The following is a 21358-nucleotide window of genomic DNA, read 5'->3' as shown; positions in this document are numbered from 1 at the left end:
TATTTCTTTTACAAATGTCATTAAGTGGTTATTTGAAGAAGAAAAAAAAAAGCATATGTAAAATAAACCTTATAGAAAAATGAAGTGATGTCCTTTTTTTTGCAGGAAAACTTTTATGCAGCAGAATTAAATTAACAGTAAAATTATTGGTTTTGATGTTACACTGAATCATGATCAGAATATTAATTTCTAATACAGTTTTAGATGCTCTCAGACACATTACGGTGCAGCTTCACAGAAACATCGACAGATTATTTTATGAACCTGCAGTCGATTAAACACCAGAAAACAAAATGGCGACCAAATATGTATTACAAGTTCAAGTTCAGAATAAAGACAAAATGTGAAATGTAGGACCAAACTGAGGTCACATTGGCGTCGACTCACTTGGCTCAGCAGGTTTTATGGCTTCATTTGGTGCTAAACAGCTGGGAGATTTAAAGGGCCAGTATGCAAATTTAACAGCTTCTCCGCGCTCAATCTGAGGCATTTCAGAAAACAAAAATCTGTTAACTGATTTAGTTTCTGTCAATACAAACTCTTGTGATCAGAACTAATATATATATTTTTTAAAGTTATTTCACTGCAGCAGCATAAACTCACACTGAGAATTTGAGAAAAATTAATTAGTTTCTCTTCATTATATTTATTCTGAGGTGAAACATTTTTAATTTGTAAAAAAATTAGAGAAGTGTCCATCTGTAAAATCATTCCGAGGGCCACAAATGGCCCACCAACCTTACATTGTACACCAATGTACCAACAGCAGTATGCAAGACATCAAAACGTTATTTGAACTATGACCTTTGGAGATTTATTTTTTTGCCTGCAGTCTCATCCTGCTCACTGAGGAGAGATGGGCGGCTGTGTCACATCTTATTAATTCCCCAGGGAAACAGAGTCACAGATTAGAAGTTCCTAGAAACTCTGATCGGCTTTAAAAAAAAAATGTATTTCAGAAATTATTCAGTTAAATTTATTTTAAAAGAAGTTGCTAAGGGTTTTTGGATTTTAATATTAATGTGTTAAAATAATTTTATCTGCTGAATAAATAGATTTCTCTAAAATGTTCAGTGAAAGTTTATTCTGCAAAAATGAAAATTTTATTATTTTTAAAGACATCTTTAAGTTTTACATACGAGACTTGGTGACAAAGATTTTTTCAAATTTTAACTTTACAGATGACTTACTTTAAGTTGTTCTGTTTTACAGTAACTGGCCCTTTAAAAAAACAACCAGAAAGAGCTGAAATGTCAACAATGGCTTTAAAATAATTAAAAATTATTATTATTTTTTGCTTAATTGACATCATCCAACAGTTTTCAGTCTTTCTGCTGAAAATAAAGTTTCCAGCCACAAAGGGAATCATTTCTCCCTTTAAATTGTGATGCAAAGCAGGAAACTAATCATTTAGCTACATTAAATAAAGACAACTACTTTAGGTAAGTTACTCAGTGACCTCTGACCCATTCCTTTATCTTTATATACTAAGGTTTCCTGTGGTTTTGTGCTCCTCTCTGTAAACAAAACACATGTAAATCGTCGAGTCTGAGAAGGAAGCGCTGAGAGCGAGTTGTCTCTAAAATAAAGTCGCACCTCGAGTTTCTTCGTAACTTCTTGGCTTAATGATTCAAACGGTGAAAACTGGAGGTGGGAAAATGTCGGCCATGTTGCATAAATGTCAGTACAAACGTCTGCGGCAGATTTGGCAACTAAAGGTGATTTCAAATGTGCAGGATTTTACAGCAACTCTGATTACTTTGGTATTAGTGCATAGTGAAGTTCTCGATCCCAGACTCGTATAAACATGAGGAATTTGTACACATTATTGGCTGCAGGATATGAAATGAATTTCAGTTAGCCGGCAGGATGAGAGCAGCTCCTCAGCATCAGCAGGAGACGCGCAGCTGATTCGTGAAAACCGGTGCCTGAGTCGTCGCATCGCTTCATGCCTCTACGACACCAACCGTCTCCTGTGCAAAAATACGCTGCCGCGTGGCGCTAATGTGCAAAAGTTTAAAGACGTCCAAGGTCAGTGAAGGTCGCAGTCCCATGTGAACCAGTCACCGTCCTCAGCAGAGACCCCGAACCTCATCTTTGTCATCCCAAGAGTTTTTGATTGAGGCCGTTTTCACCTGCAGGGCGAAGAGATTATTGATAAAATATTCTGAAACAAATCTCTGGATTAATGAGGATTAACAGCTGCAGGTTTCACCAGCAATAATCAAGGCTTTTTAAGACAATCTAAAATTTTTGAATACAATTTAAGACTCTTAAGGACAATTCAAGGCAATCTAAAACTTTTTAAGACAATCTAAAACTTTTTAAGACAATTTAAGACAATCTAAAACTTTTGAATACAATTTCAAACTTTTTATGACAATTCAAGACTTAAGAAAATGCAATATTTTTTAAGACAAATATTTTAAAAAATTCAGAAAAAAATCTTATATTTTGCTATCCTCTCTACACTGTAAAAACAAAATCTTACCAAGTATTTTAGCCTAGTTTTTAGTGCACATTTATTAGTGCCCACCATAAAAACAAATAAAGCTGATATTTCTGCCACTGATTGGTGACTGTAAGATCAACAAAGTGGAAATTGATTCTTAAATAAATAAGAAGTTTTATGGGGTTTTTAAACCACAAATATATACAGTATATTATTTATTCACTAAAAAACAAATGTGAAAAAACATACCTTCAAGTGAAACTCCTTCGAATTGGATAAAAAACTAAAGACCCTAAAAAAGGGAGAAAGTTAGAAAACATTTCAACAGGTGAAAGATTACATTAGAAAAAAAACAACTAAAAAACATGTTGTGACAGTTTGTTTACCTTTGAGGAGTCGATGACCAACCAGCGCTCGGTACTCGTCTGAACATCCTGGCCGCTCAGAGGCTCCCGCAGACGAACTTTGACCTCAACTCGACCTCCTGTGTGTTTACGGCCGTCCATCACCTGCCAGAACAAAACAAAACAAAAAAAAAAACGAAGAGCAGCAATTATTTATTGTTATTTATTATTAGTTTAGCTCTTTGACCAATATTTTGAGTGAACTAATTACAAGTGACCAAGTTAAGTTTATTCAAGTAAATTTATTACGTTTATACAAACTTAATGTGATAAATTAACTTTTTTTTTAAAGTTGGAGCTACGTTCTCTTTTTTTAGTGTATAGAGTTCAGATTTGCATCTGGTGAAACAAACATGGTGTTTACATTAAATTATTTAAAAATGTAAATCCTGACTTCCTATAAGTTACAGTTTCACTGTTAGATCAGAAACTCTGTGTGACAGCAGAGAAAAGCCCAGCTAGCTTTAGTCTTTTAGAAAACATACTTAATGTCTTTAGCAATATTTTTAAGATTAACTTTATTTTTGGTAAATTGACAACATCACAAAAAAGAAAACAAAATAAAATCCTATTTTACAAACCAATAATTTACCAAAAAAAGGAACAGGTTGAACATTTCTGCAGAGTTTCTCCTTTTTCTTACCTCTACAATTTCCCTGATTTCGCTCTGTGACTCCAGTTTGTCCAGCTTTATCAGCGCCGACCCGACGGGCTTGTCGCTCCGCAGGAAACCCCTGAGACGAAAGAAAGGAACGTGTCTCTGTCTTTTAGTAAATATGAATAATTTTTAAATGAGAATGAGACAAAGCTTCACCCTTTGTGCAGCAGCTCCAGTTTGAGGCCTTTTGACGCCACGACTCTCCTGAAGCCGCGGTGGTTCCGGTTGATCGACAGCGTGAAGCTCTGGTTGTATTCTGGGAAGAAAAAAAACACAGAAACACGTCATGAGCAAAACAAAAGCCATAATCACTTCAGGAACCAACAGGAAAAAAACAGCAACAACACTAATCAATAAATCAATTGCGTCTAGCAATGGCTTCAGTAAAAGTTAAAGAAAACAACTTTCTTAAATAAAATTATTTGTTTCAATCCTTGTTTTAAGGTCTAGTTTATTGACAACGTTGAAAAATATTCATAAAAAGCAGTGAAAGCGTCTCGACATCAGATTCATGATTTACCTGGTGAGTTAGTGTTTTTGATGACATTTGTTTTGTGTCTCTGCGGCTGCTCCTGCAGGGGAGGAAGCAAGAAACGGATTTTAATGAAGCAGGAAACGGATTTTAATGAAGAAGAAAACAGATTTTATCATAAATGTCATGAACAGGGGAGGATTAGGGCCATCGAAAAATAATTTTCACTGTTTTTTTTTATTTTTACTTCAATCCTCTGAGATTAAGGTCAAAATTGTGAGAAAAAAAATTCTGAGGAAAAAAAGTCAAAGTTTTGAGAGAAAAAAATTAATTCAGAGAAAAAAAAGTCAAAATTCAGAAAAAAAAAGTCAAAATTCTGACCAAAAAATACAGTAAGTTTAGTTTTTTTTAGTGTCCCTAATCCTCTTCCTAGTCACATGTTCTAAATAATTCAATATTAATTTAAACAAACTTACTGCGGTGGGGTAGGGAAACTCAAACTTGACATAAGCATCCAGATCATTCGGTTGAATTCCTGTGGAAGATAAAACAACCATGAAGAATATTATAGTTTTTCCTTCAAAACATAATATTTAGTAATAAATGTAAACATAAAAAAGTCATCTTGAATTCGACTTTTCAGGAAACGTTCAGCTAAACACTTTAGTTTATCCGATTCTCCGCTGTGTCTCTGGTACAGAAAATAGTTTTTACCACTGGGAGCAGGAAGGTTCATCCCTTTCACGATGATAACCACCATGTCTGTGCTGCTCAGCTCTGGAAATATTCTAGAGGAAGAGAAAAACTGTGAACACCTTGGGGGTAAATGAGGATCAACACCTGGTCAGGACTAGATAAGCAATGCTCCCACCTCACAGTGCGGAAGGATTTCTCCTCGAAGTGATGCGGCGGGGGAGGAAGGCCTCTGGACTGAGCCAGCTTCAGGACGTCCAGGCTCTTCTTGCAGCTTTCTGCCATTTTCTCAAACCTCAAACACACAAACACGTCACATCAGTGTAATGCTCCGGGAAATCAGATCATTTCATCACAATCCTGAGCTCCAAGAACAAATCAGTGCAGCGGTAAACTTCAGGAAACAACAGAAGAGGCTCACTTTGTAGTTTCAGAGATGTTCCCCAGGTGAGTGAACTGCTTGGAGTACGTCAAACATTTCTGGAAGGATAAATGGAAATCGCAGCGGTTGGAGAAAGAAAAATGAAGAAACCAAAGTTAGGGTTTGTTTCTCAGAGTTTCACCTCATGCTGCTCCTTCAGGATGTTGGACAGTTGTGTGTAAACCGGGCCAGCTTTCTCTGAAACCTGAATGTCGCTGTGGTGAACCAGGATGAAGTCGTCCTCCTCGTCACCAGGGGGCGACGGCAGCTTCAACAGAACAACAAACATCTGTTACAGTTTGCTGTTTGGGGGGAAAAAAGACATCACAAAGGATTCATTCACACCAGCCCTGTTCAGTTTGCTTTAATCAAACTAGTTCATTGGTCTGGAAGGTCCGGTTCATTTGGGGACGAGTGAAAGCTAACCGGACTCCGATGCAAACTAAAAAAGCGGACTCTGGTGGTCCGCCACTTCGGCCTCGGTTCGGTTAAGTGAACTCTGACGCCGTTTGAATGCAATGTGAATGCAAACAAACCAGAGGCCAATCCAAAAACAGGAAGTTGACTGCAGCGCAGGGCATTATGGTAAATATATTACTCTCTGCTCTGTGGGTTAGCGGAGGTCTTGTGCCGATTGCCACGGCAACGGGTCTGTGTGTTGAGTAAAGCCGATCCGGAGATCAAGGAAAAGCAGAATATAACTTGGTTTAAAGTGATTTTACACCTGTTGCTGCTGTCCAAACTAATTCTTAAACCGCTAAAATCTGATGCCAGTAATTTTTGTTTTCATTCTATGAAGAAGAAAGTTGAACTCAGGTCTTCTTCAACGGTTTTTGTGTCAATTCCTTCAGTAGTTATTGGTGCAGTGCCCCCACAGGCCAGGAGTGGAACAGCTTTTCAATTAGTTTGGATCGTTTGTCTCAGTGCAGTGTGAATGCGAACCCCACCAGCTGAAAATATAGTCCAATAGCCCCAGTTCAATAGAGTCTATACTAGGTGTGAAAACTTCCTAAAGTTTGAGACGTTTCACAGAACGCAGGAATAGGGCATGTTTTCTTGCACACCGTGTTGATGTCGACCGTTTTGCCGCTGCGCACCGCTTCGATCATGGGGTCCAAGCTCTTCGCGGTGCGGAGGAAAACCTTTGCTTGCTCCATGTCGTCCTTCTGTTTGGCCTGCAGAGCCGCCTTCATGAACTGTTTCTTCCTGCTGTCCAAAAGCTCCAGCAGCTGAGCGGCTGGAGAAGACACAAAGAAATCAACTGAAGCAGGAATAACACGCAGGATTCACACACTTTTCCTACAAAATAATTCAAGCACTTTTCAAGATCAAACTTTTTGTCAAATATTCTTTATGTCATTATATATTCATAAGCTTGGGAACTTTTTGTTCATTTGGATGTTAATCCAGTCAGTCAGTAAACGATGCTGATTCAGAGACAAACCTGCAGGCGAGAGGTTTTCCTCTGGAGACTTTCTGTCAGGCGAAGCCGACGGCGACCTTTTCCTCTCTGGACTGGCTGATGGGACGTCCAACGCCGGCTCCTTCAGCTTTTCTAAAACACCGACCTTTGACTGAGAGAGACTGAGTCAGGAGAAAAACAATCTACTGTAAAAGAAAACCCAAAGAAAAACCAGAAAACTCACCTCTTCCTCCTTTTCATCATCATCTTCAACATTAGTGGAAGCGAGTTTGCTGGCCGCCTCCAGAGTAGCGACCAACCCTTGATCATCGCCTGCCACCTTCTGGCCCGGGATCGGCGGAAAACCTGAAACATCGAGTCGACATTTAGCTTTTTTTAAATCAGGCTGAAAAATCCTGCTTCTTGTTTGAAAAAGCAGCAATTTACAGGTCAAAATGTGACATCCTCCTCATTGGCTGAAACGTTAAAAGGACAAAAGATTAAAAATCATTTGAGTGTTTGGAGTTAAAACTTTCATTGCCATAAAATCCATGACTTGGGACTTTTAAAGCTCAACAAAAAACAAATCTTTTTCACAGGGAAGCAAGAAAAAAAAAAAGGAGAAAAGGTCCCAGAAATCTCTAATAAAAAGATTACACTAAACCTTTTCATTGTCATTCTTACTCAGTGTCAAAAACAGTTATAATCTATTTTTAAAATAATCAGTGCAAAAATAGAATCTAACAAAATATTTTGTCTCGTTTCTGGTCCAAATATCTTAGTACATTTGAAATAAGACAAAACTAACTTAGAAGCAACTTTTCAACACAAAACAAGAGCTTGTTTTAAGTCAATAACTCATTAAAATTGATTTTTAAAAAGTACAAGTTCCACTGGCAGATTATTTTGTTTTTAACAAGACAATTATTACATTTATGTTGTATGAATGTAATAATCTACCAGTGGAATTTGTACTTTTGTTCTTGTTTCTAGCTGAAACAATAGCTGAGAGTTAGCTTTGTCTTACTTGATTAGATTTTGTTTTCGCAGAGTTAAAATGACAGACAGCCTTCAGATCTTTCAATCACCATCTTCAAAATAAACCATCAAACATGAAAAATATTCAGCTAATGGGACTCCTGCTCTAATCTTACCATCTACTATTATTATTATTATTATTATTAAATCTTTATTCATTTCATTCAATACAAATAAAAAAAAAAAATTTAATACAAAGAAAAAAAATAAAATAATTTAAAAATGAAATGAAAGGTAGCAGAAAGAAGAAAATAATCTTATAATATCTGCCCCTTTTTCTCAACTATGGATCAAAACAACAAAAAACAAACAAAAAAAAAAAAACTAAAATTTTTTTGATTTGTCTTATGTGACAAAAAAAGAAAACAAAGGAAGAACAAAGAAACAAGGTCAATCATCAATCTGAACTGAACAATACTATACTTTGACTTTATACTATTTCATACTTCTTCAAAAAAACAATCTTTAACATTCTTTTAAACATGTGTAATGATTTAACATTTTTAACATCGTTTTGCAGGTCGTTCCACAGTTTGACTCCTTGTATCGAAGTACATCGTTCTTTCAAACAAGTTCTGAATTTAGGTTTCTTAAAAATCTGTGTCCCCTTAAGGTTATAACCACTCTCTCTCTTTTCAAAATTTTTTTGGATGTTTAAGGGTAATGTTTTTAGGTGTGCCTTATACATAACCAACAAAATATTATAATCAACTAAATCATTGAATTTCAAAAACCTCAAATTACAAAATAATGTATTTGTTGGATATTTACCATGTTTTCGAGCAATAACTCTTATTGCCCTTTTTTGCAAAACAAAAACAGATTTTGTACTAGTATAACATGCCTTTCCCCATACCTCAACACAATAAACCAAGTGTGGAACAATTAGTGCATTATACAACATAAATAGTGCATGATCATTCAGAAAATCCCGTACTTTATAAAGCACTGCAATTGATTTTGCTAATTTTGTTCTTAAATAATTCAAATGGGATTTCCATGATAATTTCTCGTCAATTATCACACCCAAAAATTTCACCTCACTAACTCTACAAATCTCTACACCATCAACTTTAAATGGAGTGTTTACAGTTCTTTGTCTCCTTGTAAATAACATATAATTTGTTTTGTCCAAATTTAAAGATAATTTATTAAGTTTGAACCATTTATGTATTTGCATAAATTCTATTTTCATTTCTTTTAACATCCCTTTTATATCATTGCCCTGACAAAAAAAAGTGGTATCATCCGCAAATAGAATACATTTGAAAAACCCTGATACATTTACCAAATCATTTACATATAAGATGAACAACTTTGGTCCAAGTACTGAGCCCTGTGGAACTCCACATGTAATTTCACAAAATTCGGATCTAGTATCATGTACTTGTACAAACTGTTTTCTATTCTCCAGGTAGCTCGAAATCCATCTACTAGTGGATTTTATAGATATACAGTACAGACCAAAAGTTTGGACACACCTTTCTAATTCAATGGGTTTTCTTTATTTTCATGACTATTTATAAGGCAAGAAATCCCACTTATTAACCTGACAGGGCACACCTATGAAGTGAAAACCATTTCAGGTGACGACCTGTTGAAGCTCATCAAGAAAATGCAGAGTGTGTGCAAAGCAGTAATCACAGCAAAAGGTTGCTACTTTGAAGAAACTAGAATATAAGGGGTATTTTCTGTTGTTTTACACTTTTTTGTTTAGTGCATATTTCCACATGTGTTATTCATAGTTTTGATGCCTTCAGTGTGAATCTACAATGTCAATAGTCATGAAAATAAAGGAAACTCATTGAATTAAAAGGTGTGTCCAAACGTTTGGTCTGTACTGTATGTTACCTAGATGCTGACGCAAATCCAACTGCAATGACACACTCCTCTAGTTTACCAGCTCATACTTTGGAACCGGTCAACTGTAGGAACCAGGACTGGTTCTGCTTAATAAATGGACCAAGGATTAATTTATTGCTGCCATAAAGTTGTAAGTTGGCATGGCTTTCCTCCTTTTTGTTGCTCAGCCTCTCTAAGCGGGACATAAAGCCATAAAATGAGATAAAATTAGCAACATGGTACCAACCAGGTGGAACTGGAAGCTCTTCGAAGTTGACAGGTTTCCCGGCTTTGTGAGCCCGGATGGCGCTCTGATATTGCTGCAGCAGAGAGATTGAAACGGTTTTAGTTACAGTAAGTTGTAATTTACAAAGAGAATAAATAGATTTTCTATCGTACGTCTTGATTCTACATGTCTGATGGGAAACTGACCATTAGAAAAATTAAACTAAACTTTCCACATAATTTACGAGTTAAATTAGGGAGGAAGTGACTCTGTGTCTCGTATTTACTCAGCCCATTTTGGTTTTACAATAAAATCTGTGATGATCTGAAATGTATGTGGAAAAAAACTAAAAAATAAATTTTAAATGGTAACACAAAATCACTTCACATGAAATAAGCTAAAATGTACATAGAAATAACTTTTCAGGAAGATACATGAGCTTGTTTTAAGTAAATAATTCCTTAATATAATGAGAAAGCGCTATTTATGGCAGATTATTTTACTTATGACAAGACATTATTCCATGTTATAAGTGAACTAGTATTTTTTCATCAACATTAAGAAAGTATTGGCTTAAAACAAGCTTCTGCATATTGCTGAAAAGTTACTTGTACGTTAGTTTTGATTTATTTCAAGAGAATTAAGATATTTGCATTAGAACGTAGACTAAAATACAGTAACATTTTGTGTTTTTGCAGTGTTTTTTAAGGCACTGATAAAGAAGTGAAAAATAATCCATCTGCTATGTGAAAGCATTGAAAGCATGCAGTCTAGTCGCTGTATTGACAGTAAAAGGCGTTCCCTCGTACCTTAGCAATGCGGTCGTGCATTCGGGCCTTGCGGTCGTCTCCGCTGGCTTTGGCCTGATTTGATGCCTCCACATATTTCACTCGTCTTTGCTCCAGAGCCTCCAGAACGTCTTTGGGAGCCGAAGGGCCAGCAGGGCCTGAAACAGTTTTATGTCTTCAATTTCTACCTCATAACAAAGAGACTGAAGACTCTTGCTAGTATATGTTAATTGTAACTCAAGGTTCCTGTGTGTTGTTTATGCTTAAAGTTTGTTTTCCAAAGTCAAACATAAACAGTCTTTTCTTTTATCGCTCACTCACAAAATGTCTGTGAGGAATATGATTGGATGGACGGATATACAGAAGAAAGACACCTGGATAGATAGATAAACACACATATGGATTGATTATGGTTGAATAAATCAATGGATAAATTATAGATGGATGAAGATTTGCTTGGATAGATGGACAGGCGTACAAATAAATGGACGGACTGATGGGAAGAAGGACAAACGTTTTGACAAAAAGATGTGAAATAAAATTTGGGGATACAATATATTTGCATAGAAAATACTTAAATCAAATTCTAAACTTCCCCATACAGTTTAAAAACTGTTACTGTGTCACCATAAGTATTGGGTCAGCCCTGTAAATCAGTGAATTCAGGTGTTACCATCACTTTCATTCCCACAGCTAATTAAAATCCACCATCTAGACATGCAGACTGCCTCTCCAAGCATTTGAGAAACAAATGTTTTTGAGTTTAAAGAAACCTTTACAACAGCTATTGATTCCCTCCCTGATTCACTGGAGCCTTATAAATGTTTTGTCCTTCTTTAAAGTCACTTTTCATGAGATAAATAAAACATCTCAAAGAGAAGTTAACTGGAAAGAGAACGAAAGGAATTTGGTAACAACACAACAAAAAACCAGCTGGAAATTAAATATTTAATTGATAACTACCAGACGCCGCAGTAACAGTTTGGGAGGCCTGCAAGTTTTGCTCAGATGAAGGTTTGCTCACTGCAGCAGAGATTCCTCCTGCACCTGAAACACAAGAGGTGAATATTTAATCCCAGGCCCAAAAACACAGATTACACATTTCTGATTTGGTGTAATTTCCCACACCAAAATAGTTTAGTCATGTACTTTCAATGTTATTTCACAACACTTCACAATACAAACCATTTATATCCAGTTAGTTATAATCCTGAGTCCACTTAAAGCCAGTTTTGATATAATAAACCTTGTGAAAAGTTGCCTTAATAAGGAAATCTGGGTTGGTTGAACATTTCGTTTCGAACAACTTCAGTCCAACTAAACGGAAAGTTCAGGTTTATGGGGGTATTAAAAGAGAGACAAGTAACACTCTTATTTCTCAATTATAGGCAAGTTTAAGTCTTGGCTTCAGCCAATGGACCTCGTTGCAGAGTCGTCACACCTCCGTCTTCCTGATAGAGGGCAAAAAGCTGCTTGCTGTCAATGACTAGCGTTGGTTTTAGCAGTTAAATTATCAATATAACGTGCTAAATCTTAAATGTATGCCCGATATATAAAAGAAAAAAGGAACGCAGTGATTTGCTACTAATTGTCAACACAACAACAACCAGATAACAGGAAAAAGTTTTAATTAAGAAAAAAAATAGCGAGGGAAGTAGTTCAGTTAGCTCGACTTTGACAACCGTAACATGTAGATGTGATGTGAAATTCGGCGAGTTTGGTTCAGTAAAAAAAAAAAAAGTTAAAAAAGGCAACCTAAACTAACACCAACACCTAAACACCAACTCTGACAGATCATCAGTAGAGCAGGGGTTTCATCTAGTTAATCAACCACAGCTGTGTTAGCTTAGCTTATAGCAGCGGTAGCTATTCTACCACAGTAACCAGTTTGACTCGTTCTTCAAAGACTTTTCTGCGTTATTTTCCCCCATGCTGTGGCACACTGCAATAAATTAATAATACCTACATCTCCTGGTTTCAGTTAGTTAACAAAGTTGTTTTATCGTAGCAGCGCGGCTACAGAGGGCATGTAAAACAATCATCTTCGTACCCTCCATGTTGTGTGAAATTCCCAGATGTAAACAATAACATGCAAAGGATTTCATTCCTTTTTTGGTAAATTATTGGTTTGCAAAGTAATATTTTGTTTTCTTTTCTTTTTTGTAATGTTAATTTACAAAAATAAAGTGAATCTAAATATGAATTTAGCCTGCTAAGGATTTTATTGGAGGAAAAGTCAACTGGGGAAATACACCATTTGAAATAAATTTATCACATTTGCATATGCATCACATTTCTCCAATATAATTATCACATTATAAGGTGATGGTGTTTATTATTTTCCTCCATGACAGCAGTACGCTTCCATGGGATTCAGATCTTCTTCCCTAATAAAACCTGATTAATTTCCAGCATTCCTGACCTTTTCCAGGCAGGGAAGGAAGGCCACTGAGGTCGACTGCTTGTCCTTTCTCCAACGCCTCGATCACTGCATCGAAGTTCTGCACACAAAAAACAAATAATAATGCTCTTGTGTCAGCTCTGGCATTGTTGGCATATTTCATTTCACATTCCTCTGAGGGAAATCTGGCAGTGGGAAAGTGCAGCAACACACTCCGACAAACAGACTGCAAACATCTTAAACATCTGATAGAGGAAAACAGTTTTATTAAGTAGCTAAAGAGTGGTGACAAACTTTACAGTGTTTCTCCTAACATTATATTATTTTTGACATATTGATTACAGCATAAGGTTACTCTTCCTACAGAACAAACCTAAGCCTTGTATTCCAATAAAATGAATTACAGTTTATATATTTTATTTATGTGATCTAAATCTACATTCCTGTCTATGTTGTTTGCTTGGCTTTCTGTTTTGGTGTCTGAATCTGTTACACAACGTAATCACACACACAGCTACACAGACTAGGGATGAACTGGTTCCAGTTTCAGGGTTTAGAACAAGTTATGGTTTCATACCACTAAAGATTATGCAATATTACAGTTTAAAGTAAACCCTAAATAAGATGCCAGTGTTGGCTCTATGGCAAGCCATTTTCAGATTTAATAGGCTTTTCTTTTCCTTTTTAAATCAATAAATTTTTTCTTCCTCGTAAAAAAAAATTGCATTTCTGATTTCTAGAGTGACATACTTCCTGTATCACAGACAAACCAAACCTAGATAACATTTGACATAAATAAAATGGAAAAAATAACAGCTTTTCTCAGCCAGATGCCCAAACAGTCTAGTTGATGGTGGTAGTTGGGTAGACTATGTGAAACTCAGAATATCTGATTTTATTTTCAGCATCCAAACTTGATAAAAACCCCTCTGATGATCCACTTTCTTACAGTAAACACAGTTTATTACTTAATATTGTTTTTAGTTTGGGTACTTTTGTTTATTTTACATTATTCTATTTTGATATTAGGAGTATAAATAAGATTTTAAAAAATGACATTCTTCCTATCAACAGTCAACCTTTCTAGTACGCCATTCTTCATATTGATGTTCTAGTTGTTGTAATTCTAGATCTCTAACAGCAAATTTCTAACACAAATCATAACTATTAATACCCTTAGTTTGAATTTTTACTACTAAGGATGTCATTTTGACCAGAACAGATCATATCTTTGCGTTTAGTAATGGGAATTGGAGATATGCGTGCTTTCAAATGAAATGTTAAAACGTTTTGCTCACTGAACCTGTCCAGTGAGTTTTAAGTAGTGATTAAATGCAAAATGAAAGCAGCTTCTTGTTCTTCCAGAGTCCGTCCAAACTGAGAACAACGTTGCTCAGCAGAATCTGGAGCAGCAACAACATGCTGGGTCTTTTGCACAACAACATAACGTACACTTAAATCACTGCTTGGGTTTGAACAGCCTGCATGAGGTAAAGGCTGTGAGCGTAAACACAGTTTTTAGTAACGTGTTTATGAAGGTTTGGATTACGCTATGAAAAACAGGACAGCAAAAAGAGATAAAATGCTGAGCAGAAACCACATTAAAATTGAAACTTCTGGTGAATTCAGGGGGTTTAAATTCTGAATTTCTGGTTTAATCTCCCACCACACTGTTCATCCTTTTAATAAACACCCAACTGTAATAGCAGACATGATCAAAATGAAATGTTATGTTTGACTGCCCTAGATACGCTTACTTGACTTTAAAAAAAACATTTATAAATTACTGCCATGACTATAAAAATACAATAAATAAATCTTCAAGTCCTTAAAAACCATAATAATCAATATATTATGTGATTTTAGAAGGAGCAACGTTTAACAGTTAATGTTTAAGGGGGAACACTGAAGTGATACGAGGAGAAAATAAGGACAAAACATTATCAATTGTTACAAAATCATTTTCTGCTCAACAACCTGACTGAATTTCATTCAAATAAATGAGAGATAACATCTGCAGATGCAACACAGGAGTTATAAAACATGTTTAAAAAAAAAACTGTATTTGCAGTTTTTCTAGGGATCTGTCCACCAAAAAGTTAACTGCTTTTTGTTAAAACAAAACTTCACTTGGATAACAGAAGATGATGTTTTACACCGAAGATATTTTAAAATGTTTGTCAGGGCGATGAACTCACCTTGCTGGTCCTGAAGTAAAGCTTGGCCTGCTCCATGTCTCCTTCCTTCTTCGCTCTCAGAGCTGCCAGCTTGTATTCTTTCTGCCTCTCCAAAAGCATCGCCTTCGTCGCCTCATTCACGGCTGCAACGGAGGAGGAAACAATTACCACAGAGAAAGGCCTCATTCAGGCAACAAGTCAGCTATTCCACTCAGACCAATGAAAGGCACAAGTCTCTGACAAACAATTAACAGCTTAATGAGAACAAACTTATAAATAAACAATTATATTGATAAAGTATCTGTATTGAACGACATAGGCCTGTCATGACAACAAATTCTGCTGGGTGACAAATTATCCCGGAAATTATTGCGATAAACTATAATATTGTTATTTTGGGGTCATTTGCAACTAATATAATGCAAGGATGCATTCTCAAAAATAAATAAACTTTAAATTCTAATGAACATTTAACACTAGAACTGGAAGACATTTTAAATTTCCAAAATATATAAACAAACCAACAAATAAAACAAATAATGAAGTCTCTGTAAAAAAAAAAACAAAAAAAAAACTGTCCTTAAAAAAAGGTCTAGTTGAGACCAACGAAGACTTTTGCAGTATATTTTTTTGTAGAAAGAGAGAAAAGAGAAAAACAATAAATCATGAGCTTGTGTTAGTTTATCATGTGAATAAGCTAGTTTAAATTTAAACACATTGGTGCCAACAAGATGATAAAAAGAGATGCCAGTAGGATTGACTAACAAGATAAAACTCATTTTTTGGCTCTTGTTTATTAAAACTTAACTTCTTTTTATATTAAAATACGTGATTAACTGTAAAACTTACAATCTGTCGGTCGGAGCTTTGACAGCTTAGCAGGAGTCTCGTCCGGCGATGGAAGGTCTCTCAGAGTCGGTACGCTAGTAGAAGAAGACCGCTCTTCTTCACTGCTGGGTGTGACGGCATCGGGTGAGGCCGTCGGCAGCGTGGTCGTCTCCGTCTCCCGCTCAGGACGCAAGGGGACAGGTGGAGCGGGTCTGGAAGGGACAGCGGGTCGAGATGTGGCGGTTGGGGCTCCGGTAGCTACAGGTGGCGGGATCTCCGATTCGTTTACAGGATTTCCTTTTTCCACAGCGGCTATCATCGACTCCAGAGTCTGTCAAGAGAAAACCAGCATTATTAAGGAATAAAACTTTTTTTAATCACTTAATAAACTTCTTCTATTCTTGGCGATCTCTGTTTTGTACACAAAATAAAAAGGAGGCTCTTTACTGCTGAAATGAACATGTATTAATTCAGATCAGGTGTTATCAACTTCTAGAACAAACGAAGGATATTTTAATTTGAAATCTCACTTCTTTCCAACAGACAGGAAAAGGTTATAAATAAATCTTTCACAAAAATACATGTCGATTTTAATTTCAGATATATCCTCTGTAAGTGAGCCTTTAAATAAGTTGTATCTTCATCATCATGGTGCATTTTTACTAACCTTCAGACCCCGATCATATCTTCTGGCTTTAGATGTCTCTCCTGCAGACTTTGCATTCTTTATCGCCGTCTTGTACATCTCTGCTCGCTCCTCCAGAGTATGCTGGAGGCTACCGGGCGCTGCTTTGGAGACCTTTACTTCCTGGTTCAGCCACATGCAAAAAATAAACAAGCAGGTAACGTAAACAAACCCAGAAAAGAGTTGAGTAAATTAGTCAGTATGCAAACTGTGAGCTGCAAACCTCTGCTGCTTGCACAGGAGCCACAATCCAAGGACATACACACCAAAATAATTACCGTTTAGAATTTGAATAACACAAATCATTTAAAATATTAAAGTCATGCAAGGATATTAAAACTGCGGTCCAACCGAAACTATTACCGGTTGGATTGTTTCCAAAATAAGTCATCACACGTGCGTTACAGGAAATTAGGACAGAAATTCGTTCCTTCTACTTTCAACAACTAAAAACAGAAAAAGTCTATTTGACGTGTTGTTTGTTTCGTACCGGTGCAGTCGGAGGCTCGACTGTTTCGACTTGAGAAGACTCAGCAGAGGCAGAGGATGTGGAGGAAGGAGTTGCTGCATCCCCGACTTCCTCGTCACCCACCACTTCCTGGAGCTCGGCCTGATGGGAGAAAGAAAGCGCCCACTGATCAACAACCAGGCGTGACTTATAGATGAATGGAAAGTTTTCCACCTGCGCAGTAACATGTAGATCATGTCACAGTGATCATCTAAGGATCATCTAAGGATGATCACTGATCAAATTATCAATTAACACTGCTAAATTAATGTCTACTATTACTAATCTATAGAAAGTTCTCCTCCTCTTCTGCAGGGTGAACTAGTTGTAGCTTTTAGTTTTAAAAAAAATTAACTTTTCTGGTTCAATGGAATATTAGGGCCACAGTAAGAAGATAAAAGAAATAAAATTACGAGAATAAAGTTATGATATTATTCTGATAATATTTCAACTTCATTCTTGTATGACTATTCTCGCAACATAACTTTATTCTGGTAATACTATTACTTTATTCGCACAGTATTTTGACTTTTCTGTTTATTTTTATGGCCCTAATACTCATAGACCACTGCAAAATGATCAGTTTCTCTGACAAGAGTGTGTAATATGTTCAGCACTAACCAATAGATCTTCATCATCTTCAATATTGTTGTCGTCATCATCCTCATCCACGTCTCGCATGCACTCGTCAGCCATTTTTGAAATGTCTTCCATGGGCAGAGGGCCTACAACATACAAACATGCAATCAGATTTTCACGCGTTAAACAGCGAGAATCATGGAGATGATAATAATTATTGTTGCTATAATTTCAGAAAACTTCTTTGTAAATATGTTCTAACCAAAACTCCTCATAGTTGTAGCTTCACCACTTGAATGGTTAAGCAAAAAATATGCAGAATGTGCCAATTTTTTATCAAATTAATCTCCAGAATAATAGATTCAGGAGATTAATTTCCAGAATCTAGTTACAGAATCTCAGGCAGACTCAAGGCAATCGTTAAACAGTTCAACAATAAAAACACTGAATGAATCTGTGATTAATTTGAGATTTCCTTTGACCAAAACAGTTCAGATTATCCATCATATTTGATCAATTCAGGTCCAATTTAAAAGGGACCCAGAACACCTCAATGTTTGTTTTTGTTTTTTTTACCAATATCAGGAGGTCTTTAATGGGTTGGGGATGCATTAGTAAAAGAAATGGTATTATTATTATTATAAAATCTGGGGAGATCAAAGTACAGACTACTAAGCAAATATCCCACCTGTTTGAAGGTCATAAAACTGAAAGTGATATCATTGCATTGTTTTCCAGTGACGTAAAACACTGCAGGCTCTTAGGAAGCAAAACGTGTTCGTTTACTAAGTTGAGTTTAAAGCTTTGATCAGACATATCATTAACATCCATCCTGGATGATATGATCCTGCATGGCCAGTGATAAATACAAACAAATGGAAGGTGTCTTCCTCCAAATCACCTTTAGTGATTGCTAGTTTAGCAGCCTGATCGCAAATTGATTTAGAGAAACACAAAGGAACTAAAAACTGAACAAAGGTGATGCCGATTAGGCCATAAAACAACAAATAAAAGTTATTAAAATTCACCATGGCTGCAGGGTCATTTAGCTGAAAGTGGAAATTGTGTGAAGAGAGAAATGCAAAGAACCGGTGCAACAGACAAGGAGTGGGAGAGAAGTAGGCAAATGATCCAAAGTGGCAGCCATTAAACAGAGAAGAAGAAGAATGGATAGCGATGCTCATGCTTGTTTACTATCATGTCTGTAAGGCTATACAGTTGAACCCATTAAAGGTTTTGCATAATAAACAATCTGTATACATATTTTGTCTGAACTATTACAAATATAAAATAACAAAAATATAGGATTTGTTGGGAAAATATATTAATCTCACCTGACATCATCACTCCAGTACTCAATAATAATATCTCACTCAGACTTTTCTAATATTAAGCCGTCCTAATGTGAACTTTGTTAGCTAAAGTGACTTCTTGTAGTAGTGATTACACAAGATCTAGACATGCGCAAATAAATCAGTCAGTAAACATAATCAGACCATCAACATCTGCCAGAAAATCAAAGATCAAATGTTTCTCCAATCAGACATTCATAAGCTTTTAAGTTGGAAATGTTTACTGAAGGTACAGTCAATTTCGGTATCAGTCAGATGTTAAAAATTAGGTTAGTGGAAGCTGGAAGATGAAAGAAACTACAGGAAAGGAAACTGTGTTTTCTACAACATGTCTGTGGATCACTGAGGCTGCAAAGACACATTGGATAGCAAGATATCAGGAAGAAATGAACATATTACAGCGAAGCAGTTGCTCAGTTCTCAGTGTCGATCTGTTATGGATTCAGAAATGTCAAGCTTGTGGAAATCAGTTAAGGTAAAGATCCACATTCTTTGCTAGATGCACTGACATCAATAATCGCTAATATAAAATGCGACAGACGGCTTAAAAATGTGACCTCCTTATTCATAACGCTTTAAAATAGTAAAACCGTGCTTTAGAGTGACTGTTCTCGCATGCACACAGTGTGAAGTCGCCTCTATTCTTAGCATAGTCACCTTCTTATTTTATAGTTTCTTCAGAGGGATCAGAATCAGCTCAAGCAAATCAAAACAATACTAAAATTTAATATTCGATTGTTGGAAATAGCTAAAAAAGTATTTCTTGTATCAGAATCAGTCGGGACAAATGTTAACATCAGGTCTGATCAGTGCCTGAATAAACTTATCGCAACTAGGCCTGTCACAATAAGCAACAAATCACTTAATCACATGATAAATTAAAACAAGCTCAATCATTTTTCTCTTTCTACCAAAAACTGAATGAAAAACGTCTTCAGTCTGGTGCTTTGGTCTCAACTAGCCCTTTTTTTGAAGGAAAATTTTGTTTACAAAGACTTTATAATTAATTTTATTTGTTGCTTTGTTTATTTGTTTTGTATATTTAAAACGTCTTCCAGTTGCAGTGTTAAATGTTCATTAGAATTTAAAGTTAATTGATCTTTGAGAATGTGTTCTTGCATTATATTAGTTGAAAATGGTGTCAAAACAACAATATTATCGTTTATTGCAATAACTTCTGGGACAATTTATCATCCAGCTAAATTTGTAATCGTGACATGCCTAGAAAAAGGTGCAAAAATCTACAGAAAATGTAACATATGTTGCCCATTCAGAATCATTGTGTGTGTTTACAAAACTCCAATTATTGAGCTCTGAACTCACTTTTCCCCTTTGGCTTGGCTTTTCCTCTAGCAGCTGCTTTATTTCCAGTAATAGCAGCAAGTTCAGCCTCCAGATCCGGGTCGTCCAGGTTTTCCTCCGCACCCATCATCATCTCCTCTGGGTTCAAGTCCACAAATAACCCCATCTAAAAACAAAACCCCACACATTTCAGGTTTAACATTTAAATCATCTTCCCTGCTGTGCTTAACGTAATTTTAGCTTTAAAGTTGTAGTTGTTGTTGTTGTTACCTGTTTGGCCGCAGCAGCGCCCTGTCCTTTGGGCATCGGTGCCTTCTTCTTTTTGCCAAACATGTTGCCTTTTTTTTAGGCTTTTTGTTGTTTAACAAACCCTTCAGCGACAACCGTCTGATCCGAACTAGCCCTACAAATCAAAACACATTAAAAAATTTAATAAAACCCTGTTTCTTGCTGTCTTTATTCCGGTTTCAGTAGTTGAAATCATGTGAGCGGTTGTCAGGTGGCTCCCAACCGTCGCTGCGTGACAACGATCTGCCAACTGACCAGAGCTAAAGCTGTTAGCCAAACATGCTACTTTTTACCGACTCTAAAAGTTGATCTAACACCCAGATTCCACTTGTTGCCTTCACCGCCAGTGATTAACTTAAATATTACAATATAAACTCAGCGTAGAGTGTCTGTTTACCTGTCCATTCACCAGTTCATGAGGTAGTTATCACACGATCAGCTTCACTTCTGCGGTTTGACATCGCTTGTTTGAATACGCATGCGCAATGCAAGAGGGCGTCTGAAAGCAGCTAAAGGTGGAAGTCCAGCCCCGAGTCATGTCTGACAGGCAGACAACGCTGAACGCATCTATACATGAATTAAAAACTTTACATAGACTTGCGTCAGTTAGATTACATTAATCTGTTATTGGAAATTTTTATTAACACTTAAAATATCTAATTTAGAATATTAAGTAATATTTAGGAACTCAAATCAAAAGTAAGACTCATTACGCAAAGCTGCAGATATTTCTGTCGTTTCATTGTGTTAATTTGGATAATTATAGACTACAGATAACCAAAAAAAATTACTTTGTAAATGCCACCATATAAGACTAATTTTTAAAAAAAGATTTAACAGAA

At 36.2% G+C, this 21358-nt stretch overlaps 1 protein-coding gene across 1 annotated transcript; it reads right to left on the bottom strand.

The window, feature by feature from the left end:
* Positions 1 to 565: 565 nt before the first annotated feature.
* On the bottom strand, positions 566 to 21043 carry cc2d1b (coiled-coil and C2 domain containing 1B). Its single transcript, XM_028021432.1, has 26 exons — positions 20914 to 21043; positions 20499 to 20631; positions 20250 to 20394; positions 17617 to 17720; positions 16978 to 17097; positions 16470 to 16610; positions 15824 to 16133; positions 14996 to 15117; positions 12819 to 12897; positions 11360 to 11443; positions 10418 to 10554; positions 9630 to 9702; positions 6747 to 6868; positions 6545 to 6674; positions 6165 to 6337; positions 5243 to 5368; positions 5101 to 5159; positions 4858 to 4974; positions 4701 to 4774; positions 4463 to 4521; positions 4035 to 4086; positions 3671 to 3770; positions 3500 to 3590; positions 2839 to 2961; positions 2702 to 2744; positions 566 to 2135 (listed from the first exon to the last, which is right to left on the bottom strand). The coding sequence occupies exons 2-25, from the start codon at positions 20559 to 20561 to the stop codon at positions 2736 to 2738; spliced, it is 2613 nt and encodes an 870-aa protein (XP_027877233.1). The 5' UTR covers positions 20562 to 20631; positions 20914 to 21043; the 3' UTR covers positions 566 to 2135; positions 2702 to 2735.
* Positions 21044 to 21358: the final 315 nt, after the last annotated feature.

The sequence above is a fragment of the Xiphophorus couchianus genome, chromosome 6, assembly GCF_001444195.1.
Source record: "Xiphophorus couchianus chromosome 6, X_couchianus-1.0, whole genome shotgun sequence".
NCBI lineage: Eukaryota > Metazoa > Chordata > Actinopteri > Cyprinodontiformes > Poeciliidae > Xiphophorus > Xiphophorus couchianus.
The sequence above is the reverse complement of the archived record's forward strand: the minus strand, read 5'-3'. Positions and strand labels throughout refer to the sequence as shown.

Bases quoted from the DNA above. Each gene is read 5' to 3' on its own strand.
- cc2d1b (XM_028021432.1), bottom strand. From the start codon at position 20,561: ATGTTTGGCAAAAAGAAGAAGGCACCGATGCCCAAAGGACAGGGCGCT. The intron at 15,118-15,823 runs GTAAGTTTTACA...CCTCCGTTGCAG, and splicing joins AAAGCTCCGACCGACAGATT to CCGTGAATGAGGCGACGAAG. The intron at 12,898-14,995 runs GTGAGTTCATCG...TTTTGTGTGCAG, and splicing joins TTTACTTCAGGACCAGCAAG to AACTTCGATGCAGTGATCGA.